Raw genomic sequence first — 18,180 nt, 5'->3', positions numbered from 1 at the left:
ATAAACATTAATAGATATGTTATTCACCTTTTCAAATTTCTTTATTTCACTAATAGGAGTTGGAAATGAAACACAACTAAAGTCATATAAATACTCTAGATCAATGTACTTTGTAACGCGTTGATCATCTTTTTTCACAAATTTTGCTAATATAGAGTACTTAAAACAGTACATATCATTATTCTGTACGTTAATGCAGGCTTATGCTATTCAAATTGAAATTATCTAATTTAGGCAAAATGTGCAATTTTATGAGGCAAAATAAAAAATATGCAACATAGCTCCTTAAAAAGAGGAATTTTGCGCAGTATTGAACTTTAGTTTATTATTATTATTTTATAGAACATGAACATTAAAGTTTGTAAATTTATGCAGTAATCCCAAAACGTTAAAATTAGTGGCAATAGAATGTTCTTTTCATTATTCGATTTTCTGTCAAGGTTTGGCTGAATTCGGAGCTGAGGAACGATTCCGAGATGCAATTTCACGAAAATTAGGTTTCTGATCGGCATTTTCATCAGAATGAGATAGACCGTCACCGAATCAGATTCCAAGAAGTTAGATTTCAGTGGATGTCGAACCACGTAGCTTATAGCATCTGGACGGTTATTGAATCCTCTATCAATAGACAGCTAGCTATCTTCCCCGATTTTCGCTTGAAGTGAAGCACTCTTAGATAAAAAATTAACGAGTTGACATTTTTTTTTCAAAGGTCCGGCTAAGAAATGATTGTAACATAACTCAACTATATATTTACCTTTCAGTGGGAGGGAGAAGGTAGGGAGTGCTTATAGCCATTGGCATGATTCCTCATTTCTTCCAAGGTCTTCCCTCTGCATCTCACAATTTGTTCCATATACCTGATATCCGAGGTTATTGGTTGCCCTCTTAGTCTTCTATCTGCCTGTCACACATCCATGGTTTTTATAGGGTCTCAGTGAAGGCCCATGGGGCAGACTTAAGACCCCAGTTGCATCTTCAGAAGGGTTTCAATCACCAGGTATACTTTCAGCTCCCATCTAAATCCTGCAATTCCAGGTAGTTTTTCCCTAATTCCTCACAATGCTCCTAAGAAATTTCATTTCAACGAACAGAATAAAAACAAAACAGATTTGGATAAGTTGAGCTTTACATCCTGTCTCTACTTCTCTTTTTCTTAATTGCAGTTCTGGTAATGGAAGGAATTAGTCTAAGATATTCTGGTCAAGATTTCTGAATTCAATTAACCAGATCTATTGATGACCATGCCAAGGAATGTTCCATACTGCTGCTACAAACAAATATGACATATTTTATCTTTTTCTACTTTACATATATTTATTAAATTTCATTTAATGTGGATCTACTGTAATTTAGGGTTACTTAATATTAAGAGAAAGTTCAAAGTTTTGTAACCAGTATTTATTTTATGAAATCAGAAAAATAATATCATCAACTTTTAGGAACTTTAGGAAGTCCTGGTCTTACACTTAGTGGCATTTGAAAGTTTCTTTTAATAGATTGTATTTCTACTTCATATATTACAGGCAGTCTAGTTTTTTTCAAAATTTGTTTTTTCTTGTACCTTTGAAACAACTTATAATGTTGTAATATGTTTATCTTGTAATATATTTGTTTTTTATTGAAAAGCACTTCATGTGTGTCCAAGCATGGGAAAAAACATTTTGTTTTTCTAAATAACTTTTATTCTTTAACTTTCTGTTTTCCCACCAAGAAAGTCAATATTTTTCAGAACATCATGCATAGAGCATACCAGTTTTGTTAGTTAAATAGTTTTGGCATCTATTTTGTTATTTTACAGTTATGATTTAAATATGTCAAGAAATATAAAGACACAAAGCACTTCAGAAAAAATATAAAGTTTTTTTTCATACAAAATATTAATAACCAGAGGTCTCAAATTAAGGATTCCCTTCTACTTAAAACCTAAAAACAAATTATAAATCATTTTTTTAAAATTGAGATCAAAGGTATAAGCAATATTTTTTTTTATCTTCTTGACAGAAAAGGACATTTATTGGATATATTACTCTCAAAATAAGATAAAGCATAGGGCTGTTAAAATTAGTAATTTAATTTATTTACATTCAGATATGAAAACACTGGCATTTAGCAATGGTATTCTAATACAGCTATGAAGTTATATATCAACAAACAATGTATTTAATTAATTTTTTTTTCGGACACACAACTATTACATACATTTATTTATTCGGTAAAAATGTAGGTTTTCAGAATTTATCAGTAAGACAACGGTCAGCTAAAACAGAGTGAAGTTGAATTAACAATACAAAATCAAAACTATCTATAACAATTATCTCTTTTTTTGACAATATTATTCAATTTCTGTTGACCGTTTTTATTTATGATCATGTACACTTGCAGTATTTTTTATAGTGTAGCCATTATCATGAATATGCATTTATGTATGATATAAAATCCAGAGCATAAATGATAAACAATATAAAAACCTAAAACAAAAACTTATTACAAGTACTAGGCCTTTACTTGTAGGTATTCTAAGCATATAAAAAATAAGTTGTCGATGAATCATTTAGAAATAAACCAAGCAGTAAATAAATAAAATTTAAATGTGCAAATACTTAGTAACAATTACTTGATAAAAAGTAAATATCTTACTAAAATTGTTGATTCAGAAGATGTCATAATCCCATTTAAAAAAAAAAAGTTAATTTCTTTTCTTATATATCATATTGCAAATCATTCACCAGCACTCATGCATTAACTAAATATGAAAAAACTCACAAGTTGTGCTTTAGCTTTTTATAACTCTACATACAGTCTGGTTAAAATTTTGGATAACTACCACTATCAAAGGCTTCAGGGCAGTAATTTCTTAAATTCAAGAGGGATAAATACACCTTACAGTTGATAGCAACATCTGAATATTGTTTATGCGTAATACATTAAGAAAGAATATTATTTTCTAATACTTACATTAGGAAATGGTCAATAGAGATACATGACCATCGTTAGAACTAAAAATGTCATTAATTATTGACCATAATACCTGAAATAAGTTCTATTTCAAACTTAAAATTTGTTATGTACACAAATGAAAACACAATAAATTATCTGTTAATAACTTTGTTTTGAATAAACCTTGAAGCAGTGTAATATCATGCTTATCAGGCACAGGCATAGCAAAAACTTGTCAAAGATTATTAAAAATATCTAAAATAATTATTTAGGTTAATCACAACAGAAATTAGACCAATACCAGTCCAATAAAATGTTTGTTAGAATACAGACATTTAACCCATTTGCATCATCCCTCCAAAAACACGATGTTCTCAATAAATTTAACATAATTAACTGCACATTTTCCCATAACAGGCAGCATCAGCAATACTTTTACCGCCAATAGTGATAAGAAATAGTGTTAAAGCATAATAAAATTGGTAATTTTCTTTGTGTTATAACAAAAATATATTTCATTAAAACAATTGGATCAAAAAAATTAAGAAACATGTTCCCAGTAATAAGATTTTTGTCAGAAAACAGCAAATTTTGTGATTGTGTAATTATTCCTAGCATATTAAAAAAAAAAGATAATAATAATAAATGGGTTATATAATCACAATAATTGAAAATTAAAAATTGGTACAATGGTAGAAAACTTTTCAAATGCTAAATGTAATTATTATCTATTTCTAAGAACCATTTTCAATGGAACTTCAGGTGTATATACAAGTTAGGTCAGAGTCGTGAAAAGTGTAATACAAGGCACATATTGAGACATTAGTAAGGTAACCTTTTAGATTATTTATGTTTACATGAAGTTAATGATAATTTTTAATAAAGGGAAATGATAGAGATAGCACCACTATAACACGTATCAGAGTATTTGAGAAAGTTTTTCATGGTATATGTTCTACGTGGTGGTTGCAATGCTTATGAGAATTAACACCCAGAACTTTTATTTTCAAAATTTAATAAATTTTAATCATCCTTATAATTGTTGTGGAATATTCCACTCTTGGTGATTAGAAACAGTCATTGTTATTCCGACTAATGAAGCAAAAGGGTTAAATAAGTTCAGAGAAAAACAAAAAACTGCCATCAGCTTAAATAATTTCTTTAATTTAATTTAAATTAAACTAATTTAGTTTAGTAAGTAGCCTTAGCATTGGCCAGTAAACAAAACAAAAAGCACTGCTGTTATGCACATTAATTCAGGCAAAAATTATTATAGTGAGAATGCTCATTATCAGAATATTATAAAAACATAGTGAAACAATTAAGATAACAAATAGATGAAAAAAGATAAGCTAAGTATATATATTATTACTAACATGAATCTGTAAATTGAAGAAAAATAAAATATTAGATAAATTAGGGGCTTTAAACAATTCAAAATAGTTACTATTATCTAATATTTTATTCACATCACCTTGATTCCACAGGTCTATAAAAAATATGGAACTCAAAATTTGAAGAAATTAACAACATAAATCCCAAATTATATTAAAATTTCTAAAAAGAAAATATACTAAAAAGGAGAACTGAACAAATATAAAATTATTTGATTAAGAAATTAAGGTTTTGATAAAGCCTCTTAACAATATTCAGCATATATATGAATTAACCCATATTCTGTGAACAGCAGTGGTGTAGAGCTAAAATCAGCTGTAAAAGAGCTCTTAGCATAGAAATAATCAGAAAATAATTTGGGGAGGGGGGGAGGAGTGATTTACTGGGGCATATGAACCAGGAGTCTTCCTCCCGTTGTTCCGAAAATTAGAAACCAAATATTAACTTCAGAGAAAAAAAATTATATCTTTTTGTAGGTACAACCCTGGTAATAATATATTTTATAGATATAATTGAAACTATGAGGTCAAGTACCACTAACATTGATTTTACCTAAAATCATTATGAACTTTAAATGAATGACTAAGTAATCTAGAGAAGCCTCTATCTCCACTACACCACTGGTGAACAGAACATATTAGTCACTGAAAAGGGCCAACACAGAACACAATCCGCTAATGTTCTGACTGAACAGCATTTGTAGATTTTTATCAAAGTTGAAGTAGTAAAACATATAACACTAAAGGTGGTATTTCCTGTGATGCCCTTATTAAATTTTTAATCCTTAGATTAATCTCACTATACAGACATATAACAGTTTTGCATAAAAAATATTAACATTCTTTAGTATAGGAAAATCTTATTTAAACCATCAAAAGTTTTTGAACACTTATAAAGTAAAAAAAAAAAATTTATTAAACAATTTAACTTAAGGAATGCCAATTTCTATTTTAATTATTAAGTTTTTGTTTGTTCTTTCTATAAGGCTATAAATTCAATTCCTATTTCAATTTTTTTTTTCTATTTTTATAAAATAGATTACTAAATAAGGTAAAACTGAGCATCACAAATTGTAATACTCATATTTTAAATGAGCCAACCATATAAATAAAGCCAACTTTTTTCATTTTTGAAATAGTATAAAAGGTTCGATAATGAAAAACTATATACAAAACAGATAGAGACAATTAAGTAGAAAAAAATAAAGGTATAACATTTGAACTATGTATATATAAATAAATAACATTATTTTTTGTACTACAAGCCTCATTGCAAATCAAAAAGGAACAATTCTTAACAGTAAAATTATTAACAGAAATAATATAATATCACAAGATTAATGTATAACTCAATAAAAAAATAAATAAAATGATCTGTGCATATTTTAATATAAACTAAAAAGGTATAACCATTAAGCTTAATATTTTAAAAAAATAATGCAACAAAACAATCAAGTTGCTTTAATGAAAGAAGTATCCTAAATCTATATTATAATACCTATACATTTTATCAAACAAAGTATTTATTCACAAGTCTTGAAGCCATGTTGCAGGCTTGGAACACATTTATATAAACAATCACTTCCTCAAACTGTCTTTACTACTAGCAAGGGACGTACCGGCACTGCTACCTTGTTCACTGGATTCTCCATTTACTACTCGACCAGTTGATCTGCGACCACTTGATCCTAACTCTTCAACAGAAGTAGGAGTCAAAGGCCCTGATCTAATTTTCAGCTTAGCAAGCACCTTATCTAAGCGATGTACAAACAGATCTACATCAGATTTCTTCATACCTATACCTGCAGCAGCAGTTATGTATGGACATGGTGCATTACTATGATGAGCTCCCCATCCTATAAAATAAAAAAAATCGTTAACTATTGAGACAAATCTTTAAAAAATTGTTTATAAAATCTACAATAAAATGCATAATGTTTTACTTAATTAACAACCCACTATTATTAATACAAGTTATCACTCTGAACAGATGAAAAATGGCCTCTTTTTATAGTTTACTAAACAATGACATAAAGTGATTCAAGTGTCACAAGCAGTTTCTCAACATAGGCTGTTAAGAAGACAAGATGGTGCCCATAGAGTTGCTCTGAGGTGCTTGGCAGTTTGTTTCATATGAGACATCCACTTAAATTTAAATTTTGATTTGTTAATTTGAATGATAGTTGAGTTATTGTGACCAAATGTATTGTCATTTTTGATAATAAAAATATATTCTTACCCATCTCTGTATATGTATTAATTGTTTAATGTAAGGTAGTACCACACTTGTGGCAATAGATGATTAAAAGTGCATTGAATCTTTACACATATATTTATTTTTATATTGACTGTATACAGAGTTAAATCTATACTCTTTCAATGTCGTATCTATAGGTGCAAGATACACTCAAATGACATCACATGAAAAAGAGAGATAACATCTATCATCTGCATGAACATATATTTATTTTTAATGTCATGGATTAGCCAGTTCTAAGTGAGTTATCAAGGTAATGAATAATTTTTGTTTACTTTTTTAAAGCATCTTATTTTTTGTGATACAAAATATGTAATTAAGGTCTAGTTGTTCTTTTACAATTATTTTTTTTAGAGTTTTGCACTTTTCTTGAGTTATCTTCACCAAATGAGACCCTCTGGCAGCTGTAGTACGATCATGAAGTATCACCTTCTCACACAAGAGATCATTTCTGACTATTGTAGATTGGTGCTTTAATACACACAAATCAATTAATCTAATTGAGTAAATTATTCCGTTTCCTCTACCAAGCAAAGCAGATCCTGTCGTCAACATTATGTTCCAACCACTAAACATGAACATAAAAAGGTATAAAAAGGAAACAAGTTAATTGGCACATAATATGTAGAAGGTTGGCCATCCCTGGTTAAATGTATAATATTGTGTTCTAATTGCCCCAAGGTTTTGTATATTTCTACAAGCAGCTTCTAAATGACTTACTTTATAGAGAATTTTGCAATTGTAATCTTTATAATGGGAATCAAGAGGCTCATAGTTGGATTAAATGGTAAAAATTGTCAATCATCTTCAGCTTTTCTTGAGAACTGTAAACTGAAAACCTTACAGTACAAAAGCCCCATGGAAAAAAAGCCAGTTATTTAACTCTAGTTTTTTATTACTATAATGAATGTATAATTTCTAGTCAAAATTTATGATTCTGCATAAGCAAATTTATGAGTATAGCTAGAGTAAATAAAAAGTGGCAGCTGTTTCAAAACATTAACAAAAAAAGTAATTTTTCATTTGAAGCCCTATATCTTTAAAACTACCACCAACACTAGACAACCAAATAGAACACTATTTAAAGTAGAGTAAATTTGTTAAAATATGACCCCCAATAGAGCTGTTATTAGTTTTCATGACATTTGCCAAAATAAATTTTAAAAATAGTTGTTTGGACTTTTTTTTTTATTCATGAAAATATATATATTTAACCATTAGACATAGAGCATCTACCAGCACTTAATGAAAGCTAGTTGAATATAATAGAAAGTAGTTCATAATGTTTATCTTCATAGGAGTAGTAATTTTTATGAAATTTAACAAAATAAATTTACAAAATGATGATTTTTAGTTGTTGGAATACAAATTTTTATTTATGAAACCATTAATTGTACAAATGTCTGCTATAACTCAAATTAAAGCTAGTCTAATGTACCATAAAGTAGTTTATAAAGTTTATCTTCGTAGGGGTAGTTATGAAAGTAGGTATGATATTTGCATATGAATATGAATTTTGTCCAAACAACTAGAATTCAATTTAGTTTAGTCAATATCATGAAAACCATTACTCATACAAAGATAAATATCATAAACTACTTTATAGTACATTAAAGAAACCATTAATTTCAGGGCTGGCAGACATTTGTACATCTAATGGTTCCAGAGACATATATATTTTCATAAATAAAAAAAAAATTTCTTACAACTAGAACCCATCAGCATTTTGTAAATTTGTTTTGTCAAATATCATAAAAACTACAACACCAACAAAAATAAATGTCATAAAATAGTTTACAGTACATTAAACTAACTTTAATATGAGTGCTAATGGACGTCTAATGATACCTGAGGTATAGATTTCTTAAAATAAATTCACAAACTAATGATTTTTCAGTACAATTTTTATATAACGTTGCTTTTAAAAACAGGATCTCAGGAACTATTGAACATAAATTGCTCTTTTAGCACTCATATTTTAGCAAATTTACTCTACATAAAATGATGTTCTATTAGATTTTCTTGAGTTTGTGGTAGTTTAAAAAATATGAAGCTCCAAATGAAAAAATTAATTTGATTTAATAATAATATTCATAACAAATACCATCAGGAAACTTACCATCAAACTGATATGATGCAACATCTTTGTGCTCAATTCCGGTAATGCATCTAGTACCAGTTACATCACGCAAAAATAACATTGAGCCCAAAAGACTGACTCTCTTTGAATCAGTAGCTGAATTTAAAGAACTCAAAGTCATGGCTAAAACAAAAACAGATAAAAGTGATTAAAAGAATTGTACAAATAACAAAATCAAACTGATTAAAATATCTTTCAATTTATGCAAATTTTAAAAATATTTATTTGTATTTCATATCACCATAAAAGAAAAAAATTCCAATATATTTTCAAATCCCTTTGATGAAATTCTTTACATTCCTTTCACTTTCTAGATTCAATAAAATAAGAAATTGATATTTGAAATGTTCCTATCCCTGCACCAAGATGAAGTTCATTTATCAGATAGCTAATTTTTGAGGTCATCATCCTCCTTTCTGAGTGGCAAACCTAATTCATTATCTAAGAACAATTGCTGAACTGTATTAAATTTGACCAGTGGGTTTATTAGGCCTAGATGGGAGGAACTCAATATCACCAACTATACTTCAAAGCTACTAATACAACAAGATCAATAAAGCATAGCCATACGACTATTTCAAGCTGAAAGAAAGATAGATTAAAGATTTAAATAAAATGTTAATAATTTTTACAGAAAAAAACTTATAATAGATGAAATTCTGTAAAAATTATTCCTATGTATCCAATTTAAGCCATATGGTAATGATAAAGCAACCAAACAGAAAAAATATTTGTTTTTTTATGATAGCAAGATAGATACTGAGTTTATAATGCATCCTTCTTTAAACAAAGTGAAAACATTTTCATGAATTTATACTATTATACAAGAAATAGTTTATAATAAATAAGTAAGAAAAAAAATTACCCATTGAAATAGGATTATTCCGAGTGTCCAAAATGCGTTCCCCATGTTTAGTAGCAATTTTTCCAAGCTCTTCTTTAAGATATTTGAACATCTCTTTACGTTCATAAATTAAATTTTTGTAACCATTACTTCCCAATGAAAGTAACGTCACAAAAACATCTATTACAGGGCTGGCAGATGCACGTCCTGCAATATAATACATAATTCTATATGATTTTATGCATTCTAGAGTAGAAACTTGTGGAAGTTTGCTATAAATGTAAAAAAAATAAAATAAATATATATTTGTTTTACAAATAAAAATTAAATATGAAGTGTGGAGTAAAATAGTATAAAAACAAAAGCAATAAAATTTCTGTATTAGAAATAAATCTGTGAAAAAATATGATAGTAAATGGACTCTGTAGTTAAAAAAATTTGGTCACAATATCTTACATTTTAAAGAGAAATTATGATTAATATATTTATTTTACTGGGTAATTTGACCAGTTTATTATCATAAGCTTAGATTATGTGCATTGAAATAATCCATTTAGGATTAAAAAGGTAGGAAACAATCACTCATTTGTTTTGAGACTGCTTCCATGGAATCAATTATTCTCAACTCTAAGGTTTTTTTTTTTCTTTTAACATCTTTAATTTTTTAACCATGCAATTTTGTCATTACCAAAGGCACTTTATCAATCCTGGTCAAGGATAGTGGTTCTTTCAAATGAAAATGTAGCCCGAAGAAAAAAGACAGGAGCTTCCGATACATTGTAGCAATACTGACAGAGTAATTCCATAATGTAAGATCCAGCGATTCCAGGAGATAAGCATCTATGAACAGAAGTCCAGCTGTCACAAACCAGGGTCACAATGCAATCGATGATTAATTTTCAATATCTCAGTATTGTAAGATCACAATTTAATAGTACCAAAGGTTTTGGGGTAGGATTCAAATGATGCAAAATACCCTTCTCAGCTCACCCACTTAGGGCAGAAACTAAGGGAGCATAGATATTGAGTGAGGTCCTCCATAATGAGACCAAAACTCCCAGAAAGGTATTATATGAAAAACGATTATTTACCAACAACCAGCAGTGAGAAGAGGTTTTATTCACAGGTAGGTCTCTCTATGGGTCTATAGTACTGAGTAGTAAAGACAAAGTATAGAGAAGACCAGGTGAGGGAGTTAATTAATGTACTCTGTATGAGCCCCAGCGAACTAATAAATGTCGACGCTCATGCTGAACTGAATTTCATTGGTAATGGTGATCTATCTGCATAGAGCCATATTGAGGCAGTGCTCCAAGAAGCTGTAACCCAATTGATTCCTGTTATTGGTGCAAAGTCCAGTCCATTTTGAAGCATGGTAATGCATACCCCATAAAGCAATAATTGCTACCAAATAAATGCAGAATATGAGAATAACAGTTTTGGACTGGCTCGCATTATCACCCAATGTGTATCTGATGGAGCATTTTTGGGAGCGTTAGCTAGGGATCATTATCCTCTTTCCAAAGATTTAAATCAGCTTTAAACTAACTTTTTTGTAATTGTAATAAATGTAATTTATTTTAATGCCTGACTAGGTTGAGACCCTTCACCATGCAAGATGAGTTAATAACTGTCAGGAGCCCATCCTGTGTCAGAAGTACTAAATACCTATTTTTAAAAACAATATCATTACTGGGAGTTTAGGGAAGAACTGTCAAACTTGAGAGTCAACAATGGCAAATTAAAGTTTTTTTTAAAGCAATAGATAGCTCTGAAGATCATAATTTCAAGAACTGGATGGAACATCTTTATACTTATTGCAAGCCTAAATGTCCTATTTTAACTCTCCCTATCAGTAATTGTAAAGATAGTTGAAAATAAAATTTGAAAAGGATTTTATCAAAAATTATATACTTTGGCACCTTTCAAAAAAATAAAATCTCCAAAGAAACCATGATAAAAAGAAGGAATAGATAAACTCAAGATGAGATATAAAATGAAAAAAGTTATTTTAGAACAATATTAAATGACTTTTAAACTTCAGACTAAATGTTTCAAATTTAAATTATTTAAAGCAGAATTATTTTTCTGGTTTACTTTAGAAATTAACTAAATAAAACAGGAAAAAAACTTTGAATTAAACATGTTATTTTATTTAAATGTTATGCTTAAAACCTAAATACAGGTCTTTTTCATATAACAACAGTATTATCAAACTTTGAATTATAATCAGCTTACTTTTTCAACCAATAAATCTATTGTTTACGAATATATAAATTGTAATAAAAATATTACTTTCGCTAAGGGTAATTAGATTAATTTAAATTTAGCCTTCCCATAAAGGTTAGTAATTTTTTAGCTGAAAATTAAAAAAATGAAATACCTGGGTAATTTCGAGATATCCTTTCTAAGAGACCTTTGTCAAATCCTGAAATGATTGCACCACCTACAGGAACTAATAAGTTTTTATCTGTACTCTGAACAAACGCATCAACTCTTCCCTTTCTGAAACATGGGTACCAATTTATTTAAAATAAATGATATTAAAAAAAAACACTTTTCATTAAAATATGGTTAACAAAATATAATGGAATGAAGCAGGCATTTAACAATACCTAGCAAACAGTAATTTTTCATGGCTTATTCAAAATTCATCAGATTGTAAAGATTAAAATAAACTTAATAAAATAATAATTTTTAAAATGACTAAAATCTAGCAATAAAAAAAATAAATAAATATTACACTTTATCGATTGATAGCCAATGAATCGGCTTTTCGATTGCCTATGTTTATTGACTGCTAGCCTATTAATCGGCTTTTCGATTGCCAACGCTTATCGATTGCCATTTTATCGACCGATAGCCTACAAATCCGCTTGTGGCTATCAATGGTTTTCGTTCAGTGGAATTTACTGTTTTGTTAGTAGCTGTACATTAACCTCTATATCCTTTTGAATTATACTATTTCTTACTGTCCACAATGGATAAAGATCATGCAGATGAAGTGTTCTGCTTAGATACCTAATCAGGCCATAGCAGTTATTCCAAGAGTGACAGTGATGGTGACAGCAGTGATTCTTTTATAAACAATTGAAAGTAGCGGAAATTATTGCCACTGCAACTTAGCAATTCAGAAAGTAATAATGATGACACTGCTGAAGTAAACATCAATACATGGTCAACAAATGACAAATCCATTATTTTGGAACCTTTCGAAGGCAGCCCAGGTATAAACATTCTACCAAAATCTTAAGAAAGTGTAATGGCAATTCTGAAATTATTTATTGGAGACAACTTTCTGGAATATTTGGTTAAAAAATCAAATAGATATCACTATCAAGTAATCAATAAATATAAAAATATCTCAAGGACAAGGAAATGGATGGATATCATGGTACCAGATGAAAAATTTTTAAGTTCTCATTCTTGCAAGTAAAAAAAAGAGAAACTTCACGATTACTGGTCAATTGAGCCAAGCATAGAAACCCTTTTTTTCCCCAGAAGTAATTTATTTATTTACAGAGCAGAAGCAGATTTATGCAGATACTGCAGAGCTGGCACTTTTGTAATAAAGAAGATATACCCACAAATTTTACAGACTTGTAAAAGTTCAGCCAGTTATAAATTATTTAAATAGATTTATTGATAAATATAAACCCTGTCATTCAGAACCGACAATCCCGCAAAAATTGTGAAGTATGGCAAACTTGTGAGAACAGTCCGTGAAACTCATACGGGATACATTTGTAATCTTGAAGTGTATGCTTGCCAAGGAATGAAATTGGAAAACACAATTTTAGAAGTTATTGAACCTTATAAAAATAATTAGCATCACATTTATCAGGACAATTATTATAACAGTGTCCATATGGCTGAAGTTCTCTTGCAAAATAAAGTACGGGTATATGGGACCATTCGGAAAATAAGTGGTAATGATTTTAATCAATTGTGCACTCTTTATTTCATTAAAAACGTACATAACATTTTACAGAAAAAATATGACACTAGAAATTCTTACAAAAAGCAGCAATTTTGTGGATATCCGATTTATTATCAACAGATTCTCAAAGTGACGACACAGCAGACTCAACCAACAAATCAAATACTTAAGAGCCTACGAGAAGAATACCAAGATCAGATCATCCAGAAAAATTATCATGCATAAAGAAACGAACTTATAAGAATAGTGACAAGTAGTAAAAGCTTAACAATCCAAAAACAATGTAGAGTATGTGCATTGAAAAAGATAAGAAGTAGAACATGTTTCATATGTAAATTTTGTAATATTCCATTACATAAGTATGACGGTTACAAGTGATACCACACTCTAAAAAATTGAATGACTATTACCTTGAATATATATTATGAATATTAGTTTATAAGGACCTTTATTATACAAAATAAATGCAAAATAAAGAATAAATATCTATGAAATTACATTCCTTATAAAATAATGCAAGAAAGAGCTATAGAAATATGATAATTATATCTCTTTCCTGTATACGCGAATTATTTTAAATAGAAATAAAACTGTGAACAGTAATACCCAATCCATACTAGACCACTAAAAACAGCAGATCTCACATCTTCAAGTCAGACAGTACTAGAGAATTTAGTTGTGACCTGTCACAAGATAATATATATACTAGAGTCAGGATTTATAGGATGCATCTTTTAATCCAGTGGCTATGGAGTAAAAAAAAAATAAAAAAATCAGAATTATTTTATATTTATAATCTTGAGGCTTTTATTAGACTCAAGACTTAAAAAAGAGTTCAAAATTTTTAATAAAATATGTACAAAAGCCTATTGAAGTTGATTTTATTATCGACTGCAGAAGAGATAAATATCTTAAGGTGATCCAAGGTTTCAATTTGAATGTGACCTCCATACAAAGCCACAAAGCAATAACATGCCTGCCGATATAATCGTCTTCAGTCGAGTCAGGCCACAAAATAACCACAGTCACATCAATAAGTTTGGTACTTGTACTTAACACATTACTGAATTTTGTTTTGCTTTGTTTTGGCCAAATAGTCAACTATTACCAACAACCATATGGTTCACTCATTCATCCAACAGGTGAGATATAACTTCAGTATCTTATAGCCAAAACCAAGAAAATTTGATAATGTGCTAAGTACAAGTACTTAACGTAATGCTGAGGTTATTCCAGAGCCAGATTCAACAGAAAATGAAGCAACATCAGCCAGCATCTTAGTGCTTTGAGGCTCTGTTCAGAGGTCACATTCAAATTCAAATATTAGATCACCTTTGCTACAATGATTATGACCTTGCAACCAATGCCAAAATCAATCTCACTCAGCTACCACCTACAGAAGATTATGTATGCTAACATGCTCACAGCTGTTACCACCAATCCCAATGTGGTAGGGTACAAAGAATTCCACAAATTGGGGATAGCTAAACTTCAAGGGCTTACATCATACATCAGATTTCACTCTCCAATTGCCATGAGCTTGACTGGTCAGCTCTACGAGCAATTGATAGTAAAGCAACCCCTCCTTCGCTTAAAACTTTTCCTTATCAGGGACACCAAGAATTATAAAATAGTAAGAATAACCATTTAGCCTTTATACATCATTTATCTATTTATTTTACATTTTATTACAATTTAATAAAAAGTGTATAATTTGCCAATAGACCTATTTTTAAGTCTAATGTACAATAATTTCTTATTATTGTGTACAATTCAAACCACAATATCAAAGAATAAAATCATCCAGGTAATATTGCTCCATTCCATTCCTTATAAGGTCTCTAAGCCCTCACCAGAGATGCTTTTCTACTAACAAAAATAGATCTCTTTTATTTTGTATTTTTAAGAATATTTATAAGGTAACAGTAGGGTAACCTTGAACAATTTAGGAAAGTAGAAATTAGAAATCAGATATTCTATTCTATCACTATAACATCGGCTTGATAAAATCTAGTAAAGCGGGCAAATCTCAATCATCATTTGACCCCCAACTTAATCCATGAAGGATCTCAAATAATTTGCAAGTGGCAAAAAAGTTAATTTAGTCAAATTTTTTTTTCATAGTGCACCATAGCATAGGCAAATAGTATGCTGGTCATAGTCATTGTTATAAGTATACTATGACTTAACTTTAACTAGATAGGTAGATAAGATGACAGTGAAATTTTTTAAATGAACTTCGTACAATTATTCAAGAAAACAGACAAGAGGATAGTTATAAAAAGCACTGACTTGGCAGCTTCTTGTATTAAATGCATTAGACGGGCACTTTGTAATCCATATGCATTATTCACGAGATGAGGAATGTTGTGACGACTACATAATGTAGCAATATGTTCCAAAGAGTCAGATGCTCGTGGAGCAAAACAACTTGTTGTTGAGAGTACACAAACAATATTATTGGAGCCAAGAGTTGTGATCTGAGTTTCCATTCCATGAACATCAGTTCTTAATTCATCTCCACTTAAAACTGGTTCAACAATGATTGGCTGTAAACCTAAACATTAAAAAAATTTCAATCAATGAAATAAATATAACATACCTATATTAGATAATTATTTATTGGACATAAATACAATATATATATATATATATATTTTATTTATTAAAACTAATTTCACTAAAATAATATAGTAAAACACACAAAGGAAGAGTACCAATCAAGTCAAAGAAAAAGTATTATACAATATATATGCAAGACAATCAGATAAAATTAAAGTCAATATGGGTTTAGTTTAAAAAATTAACTTCTGTACCTGCAGTCAATATACTTTTGAAACAAGATTTTTGATCAATGCGAGACCATAAGACAAATTTAGCACCCGGACGATCTTGTTTGATAGTGAGCATGCATAAAACCAGGCTCATTCCAGTAGCCATAGGGACTAAAAAACATCCTGCTGAGTTTTTTACACCTAAAACAATTATCCAAAATAGAATAACAGTATAAGTTCTAAATACATAAATGAGAGGGTTAAAATCAGATTAGTGTTAGTGGCACTCTCAACAACTTTGAGTTAATCCAGAGATACAATCAGGAAGGGTCAAATTGTAAAAGGAAAAACTGAACTAAATCACAACCTAATAGTTTACCAATTTGTTGGGTGTTTTAAAATAATTTATTGTCCTAAAAAATTGTATTTATTGACTTAAACAATAGTGTAAGTCATATTCAAAATAAAGCAAAAATAAAACCTATATACATTTAAATCGCAATTACCTTTAATAAAACATTATATCAATACGCTTTTTATTCATCACACAATGGGACCTAGGAGTTTATCAAATAATTCTGTTAAAACCATTTGTAACTCAAAATGAAGATTAATTGACTAACAACTCTCTGACTTTAGTCTCCTCATGTAATATAAATGATTTTTATTTTTAACGCTGTTCAGAAAAGATCTGAATATGAAATTACCTAAAAGGGAGATAAAATACTTTAGATATAGCAGATTCCGGCAAGTGTGGTACAACTATATGTTTAGCAAATTATAATAAACAAATTTATTGCATTATAATATAACTATATAATTCTATGAAATATATATTTAATCACAGGTACGAATTTACCAATAAAGTTATTAAAAAAAAATGTTTATCGCCTAAAAGCATTACGTTTAAGAAATAGTTAAATAAGTAAATGATACTACTCAGTACCATATAGAAAGAAAGGGAGATTTGTTACTATACTTTTAAAAAATCAACAAACCCATGAATCTTATTGTATCGAGAAGAAGAGCATTGGCAAGTTTTGTCATCAGACTTGAGCCAGCAGCCTTTGGTTGAACTTCTCCAATATCACCAGATCTACCAATTCCATGCCCTAGCCTGAAGTGTCTTCGTGCAACCAAGCCTAAATCAATAATTTAGAAATTAAAAAACACAAATAAAAGAATGATGAAGCACATGTAATAAAAATTATATGCATACATACAGAGTGACCCATAAGTCTTTGGCAATATTTAAGGGGGTTAAAGAAGGCCTCAAATGTAACAAAGAAGTTTAATTAAACAATGACTGATTTTCCACACAAAAGGAGAAAATGGCCATGACCTGTTTTTTTTAAAGCAAGTTACCTTTTTATTGACTAGGAAGCAAAATATCTTTAAATAGGTAATTCTGAATTTGTAGTATAGTAAACTAGAAAAAAAAATCTTTAAAAACCAGTAAAATTTATTATTTTTAAAATTATTTGAAGGGGGATTGGCTTTTTAAGGTCTAAATAATAAAGTTTTATTTTTCATGAAATTCTGAATTGTTCACAACTCTTTTTCCTCAACCTACTGGCCAAAAGACTTTCCACTTTTAGAAAACCATTCTTATTTTATTAGTAGTAAGTCCTATTAAAGAATAAGCTGATATTAGCCTCCAGTTATGTAAACAATAATGTGAAATTCTGTCTCTTCAAAGTATCTGTGTTTTCCATCAAAATAATTGCCAATTAATAAAATAAACATTTTATTTTTAAAAAAATATGTAAAATAAAATATTTAATGTGGGTTCAACAAATACAAGTCTTCCAAAAAAATAATAATATAAAAAAAAGGTTTTTATGCAAAACAAGTAACAGTAATTTTAGTATTATTATTTCATTAAAAATAA

General features: G+C 29.1%; 1 protein-coding gene across 1 annotated transcript; it reads right to left on the bottom strand.

Annotated features, from left to right (window-relative positions):
* Window positions 1–2,781: 2,781 nt before the first annotated feature.
* LOC106685334 (O-phosphoseryl-tRNA(Sec) selenium transferase) lies at window positions 2,782–17,431 on the bottom strand (the record flags this gene model as incomplete). The annotated part of the gene is given in 7 exon segments (XM_067044655.1): window positions 2,782–6,190; window positions 8,711–8,854; window positions 9,597–9,782; window positions 11,959–12,080; window positions 15,808–16,072; window positions 16,332–16,490; window positions 17,288–17,431. Coding segments are annotated over 7 exon segments (1,298 nt in total), but the record flags the coding sequence as incomplete, so codon positions are not given.
* Between the last annotated feature and the right edge of the window lie 749 nt (window positions 17,432–18,180).

The sequence above is a fragment of the Halyomorpha halys genome, unplaced genomic scaffold (assembly GCF_000696795.3).
Source record: "Halyomorpha halys isolate HHAL.00 unplaced genomic scaffold, Hhal_1.1 Scaffold682.1, whole genome shotgun sequence".
Taxonomy (NCBI): domain Eukaryota; kingdom Metazoa; phylum Arthropoda; class Insecta; order Hemiptera; family Pentatomidae; genus Halyomorpha; species Halyomorpha halys.
This window is presented reverse-complemented; position numbering and strand designations above follow the sequence as displayed.